We start from the raw sequence: 5,294 nt of genomic DNA, 5'->3' as shown, positions 1-5,294 counted from the left end.
TTTCTTTCTTTCTTTCTTTCTTTCTTTCTTTCTTTCTTTCTTTCTTTCTTTCTTTCTTTCTTTCTTTCTCTCCTTCTCTCTTTCTCCCCTTCTCTCTCTCTCTCCCTCTCTTTCTTTCTTTCTTTCTTTCTTTCTTTCTTTCTTTCTTTCTTTCTTTCTTTCTTTCTTTCTTTCTTTCTTCCTCTCTCTCTCTTTCTTTTGTTCTTTCCTTCTTTCTTATTTTTTCTCAGATTGATGTTTTCTCTCAGCAAGAAGCAGAAGCCTACATTTCTAGTATATAAACAAATATTTAAAAAATTTTAAGAATTATCAGTATTGACTAAGTGCTAGAGAGATGTTTATAAAATAAGATCTATGCATTGTTATATTCAATTATCTGATTGCCCTTCTTTTTCCAGACTTCACTATGCTCATCCTCAATAATACCCATTCCCAGCTTCCGACCTTCCTCCTCACTGGTATCCCAGGCCTGAGAGCAGCTCAGGTCTGGATCTCCATTCCCTTTTGTCTCCTTTACGTAATTGCCCTTTCTGGGAACAGCATGATCCTGCTGGTGATCATTCGTGAGCAGAGCCTCCATGAGCCTATGTACTATTTTCTCTCTATGCTCTCCATCACAGACTTGAGCTTGTCTCTCTGCACACTTTCCACTACCCTTGGTGTCCTCTGGTTTGAAGCTCGAGAGATCAATTTAAATGCGTGTATTGCCCAGATGTTCTTTCTCCATGGGTTTACTTTCATGGAATCTGGAGTTCTGCTGGCCATGGCCTTTGATCGTTTTGTGGCTATCTGTGATCCACTAAGATATACCACTATTCTTACCAATGCCAGGATTGCCCAGATTGGCACAATTGTGTTGATAAGGAGTGTTGCCATCATGTTGCCAGTTGTGCTCTTTGTCAAGAGGTTGTCCTTCTGCAGTTCTCTGGTTCTTTCACATTCATACTGCTACCATGTAGATGTCATCCAGCTCTCATGTACAGACAACAGAATCAATAGCGTTCTTGGTCTGTTTGCAATATTCTCTACTACAGGGTTTGACTGCCCTTGCATCTTGCTGTCCTATGTACTGATAATCCGATCTGTGCTCAGCATCGCTTCCTCCGATGAGCGACAGAAAGCCTTCAATACATGCATATCCCACATCAGTGCTGTTGCCATCTTCTACATTCCTCTCATCAGCTTGTCTCTTGTACGCCGCTATGGCCATTCAGCACCTGCCTTTGTCCACACCATCATGGCCAACGTCTTCCTGCTCATCCCTCCTGTGCTCAACCCTATAATCTACAGTGTGAAGACAAAGCAGATTCGAAAGGCTATTATCAAGGTGTTAAATCAGAAACAAAACCAACTTTAATCATGATCTCAGTAGAAAGGAACATTTATAAATAAATGATTTTGTAGAATTGGGTAATTTTAAGATGTCAAGTTATGGAACTTCTAGGTTGTATGATAATTGCTTACTAAGTTTCTCTGTCAGTAAATTCATATTAATGCCATTTAAATAATTATTTCATTTTCATGCCCAGCTTTTTTTTGATCAGTTCTATTTTTAATAACACACAAAAATATTTTAATTAGTTGTATATGTTTTACTCAAAACCTTTTAATTCTCTGACTGCTTCCTAAATTATTATTGGTTAAATCCTAAAACACATACTAGCAATTTGACTTCAAGTCTTGAATCAGTCAATATATCTTGTCTTTTATTTTACGGTAAAGAAAATACAGATGTAGACAAAATCTGAGAGTTTTCTCAGTTGATAATTGTATTTATTCAAGTTGTATGCTTAAACAGCTGAAGAATAGCCACAATAGATCTTAAAAGTTGCTGGGCTCCTCACTATTAAATAAATATCAAACAGAACTCTATTAATCACTTTACTTTAACAATTTTATTAGGAAAGACGGTGAATTATTTAGATGCTTACTATCATGAGAAGTTACATCTATGTACAATTGTCATCAAAGGATCCAGATGTTCCTTTGTCTAAAATTTAACTGCATTTATATATGGATACATATATTGGGGAAATCATTAGTTAATTTTTATTTTACAATGGCATTTGCATTGCAATTTATGTCACAGATATCAGGACTCATTATCAGTGAATTTATTCTGTGTAAATGTGTGAAGAACTGCAATTATCTATTTCAGTAGTTGAGACTCATTTGGTTCCAGTCAATGCAAGTAGGTATGTTTTTGATACTTTCAGTAGGTAGTTTATTTTCTCCTGAGATATTAATAAAGTTTGATGAGACCTGAGTGGAGATTGGCTTGGGTGTAATGACAACAGCTTGGTAGTTCCTGGAGAAATGATATCATATATGTAATACAATGTTCAGGCTTGATTTTTGCATTTCCCTAAATAGGAACAAATAGCTCTGATGGAAAATAAGAAGGATGCTACTTACTGTCATGGGACATTGGAAGATATAAAAATTTTGAGGCTTGTATAATCAAAAGTCAACAGTTCAATAATTATTTCAGGAGTGAGAATTTTGTATCTTTTTCATTATTTTACTCCTTTTAAGTCTTCCTACTTAGCCAAGCGATGGTGGTGCACTCCTTTAATCCCAGCACTTGGGAGGCAGAGGCAGGAGGATTTCTGAGTTCGAGGCCAGCCTGGTCTACAAAGTGAGTTCCAGGACAGCCAGGGCTATACAGAGAAATCCTGTCTTGAAAAAAACAAAAACAAAAACAAAACAAACAAACAAAAAGTATTCCTACTGCATCAAATCTTATCAAAGGCAGCATTTAGCCATTTATCAAGTAGATCTCTCTCCCTTTCCATTAAACCATCTCTGTGAGACTTTGCATGGTATGATCTACATGTGTAATTAAAATTTTTTCTATTAAAGGAAGCCCTTTGATTGGATTTTAAATTGAAAAGATCAATTAAACATTTCTTTTTTTCAAGCTTTCTGATAAAATTTCCTGTATTCTATAATTTTTAGAGTTAGCATTTGCAGGTAAAATAGGAAGAAAAATCACAAGAGCCACAGTTGACATAGAACACATTTCTTGTCTTTTAGATGAAATCTGCCAGGTAAATTACAAACAAGGATCTTTCTAATTCAGCCTGTATTTTCATGTCAAAGATTAAAGCTAGGATTCTGAGCATGAACGAGAAAGTTGTCATCACAATTGCTTATGGTAATAATAGTGTGGCCGTAGGGTTTGAATGGAAGCAGACTAATGTCAAATTGAAGACAAGATGGTACGTTAGATGCCATGTCAGGGTTCAATATGAAGACAAAAACCAGATAACTCCTGGACAGTATAATTTAATATAGCTATTCATTACTATGGAATCAAAGTAGTGAGGAAATGGGCTAATAAGAGCTAACCAGAATTATATGTACTCAAGTAGAATAGATACAAAGAACAAAGAGCAATGTAAAGGAGCCACCAAGAATCTCTCATTTTGTTCTTCTATACTTACAAAGCCAAGGAAGTGTATTATTTTTGGCACTTGAAAAACAAATCTGCTCTCCCCATTGCCAGAAAGCCCTTCCATATGAAGATGTTGCTGGGAGGAGGAGGGTGTCACTACTAAGCCTGATAGTTGCAGAAGCTTTCCATATTCATGTTCATCTGTATCTCAGTGAGTCAGTGAGAGACAATCTACTCAGCATGAGGTTTGTGTGTAGCTTTCCAGATTAGTCATATGCAACCTTTAAGGCACATGCACATTCTCATGGCAGAGTACGTGTAGAAGAGGCTACCCCAGAAAGAGTTCTGTTTGTTATGTGTGTGGGTCTTATGGCTTAGCCATTGTCACAGAGGACAGGTGGAGAGCATCCTCAGTGTGTCAGTGTGGAAGAGAGCTGTGCACTGCTGGGAATCTCTCAGAGAAAGAATGAAGGACCATAAAATGGAACTAAATTTTATCTTTTAACACCACCTCAGCAAAATTTAGAGAAAGCAGGTAGTGAAATTCTCCTTCTTCCTGTCTTCCTTCACTATCCTCAACTGACAAGAATTAGCACTGTACCAGATGGGAAAAGAAAAAAAGTAGTTACTGTGTCCACACCATCATCATAGAAGACACAAGGAATGTGAAATGGCAAATCAAAACCAGCCAGGCACTATTATGAATGGATATTGATTAATCTTGTATAACTGAGTCTGTATGTTTATCAAATATGCTTGATGATGGTCCATCCAGGAAATTAAAATAGAGTGAATTACCTGTCAGACCTTATTTCTCCTTGGTCAAAGTTTACCTCACAGCTTCCTAATTTCCTCCACACATCTGGATTATACATGAATGAGTGCAAAGCAATGACGCTGGAGGTCTCATGCCCTCCGAGTGAGCTAGGAAGAACTCAACAGGCATATGGTGCTTGCACATCATGAGGTTTCAAGTCCCCCTGTGCTTATCCAGCTGATGATTGGATGTGCATTAGTTCCTTTTACTGTTGCTTGACCAAGTACCTGATGAGTTCAACTTGAAAATCTATTTTGACGTATGTTTCTGGTGATAGTATTTGTCAAATAGGGAAGGCACTGTGGTAGAAGCATATGGTAATTTGGTTGCTTCATATCCACAGCCAGGAAGCAGAGATAGATGAACGCTGTCACGGAACCAGCTTCCTCTCCTCTTTATTGACTCCAGAATCCCAGTTCATAATATCCGGGTGCTCAGATTGAGGGCTGGACTTCCCCCTCAGTTATGGCAACAATGTCATAGACACACTCAAAGGCCTGCCACTCATGAATATCATAAGTTTTAATGTAATCACGTTGACAGTTGAAATTAAGCATAGAGGTATGGGTGCTGCCACAGTCATTTGAAAATGACGCAGAATGATTTGTTCTTGATGCTCTAGAAATAAGTGATAAGGAGGTAAACTCAAAGCGTGTAGGATCACAGATCTGCTCAGCTCACCAGGAGACATCTGAGTCACTCCTCCCACTGTCATGGGAATCCATGCATGGTCTTCTGTTGTTTTTGATATTGTTAATTTAATATATTTTCTCTTGTTTGAGAATTTCACAATAAATATGTATGTTTTGATAAAACACACCTGTTTTTCCCCTCCGTCTTCTCTTCTACTTTCCTTACCACTTTCCTTTTCAACTTTGTCTTCTCATTTTTTTTTCTCTTAAGCCCACTGAGTCAATTTAGTGCTACTACTCTTGAATGACTATAGATCCATCTACTGGAACATCTTTCAGGGCTTGTGTGCCTGAAGAAAATGCATTATTCCTTCCCTAGCAGGAATCAATTGCCACTTGTTTCTCAGGCTGTGGGATCTCTTGAGTTCCCTCCCCCATTCATACCGGA

The 5,294-nt window shown here is 37.7% G+C and overlaps 1 protein-coding gene across 1 annotated transcript; it reads left to right on the top strand.

The window, feature by feature from the left end:
* Positions 1 to 406: 406 nt before the first annotated feature.
* On the top strand, positions 407 to 1,357 carry Or51f2 (olfactory receptor family 51 subfamily F member 2). Its single transcript, XM_021168755.1, has one exon. The coding sequence runs from the start codon at positions 407 to 409 to the stop codon at positions 1,355 to 1,357; it is 951 nt and encodes a 316-aa protein (XP_021024414.1).
* The last annotated feature ends 3,937 nt before the right edge of the window (positions 1,358 to 5,294 follow it).

Source organism: Mus caroli, unplaced genomic scaffold (genome assembly GCF_978045245.1).
Source record: "Mus caroli unplaced genomic scaffold, Mus_caroli_1 scaffold_8, whole genome shotgun sequence".
Lineage (NCBI taxonomy): Eukaryota > Metazoa > Chordata > Mammalia > Rodentia > Muridae > Mus > Mus caroli.
The sequence above is the reverse complement of the archived record's forward strand: the minus strand, read 5'-3'. Positions and strand labels throughout refer to the sequence as shown.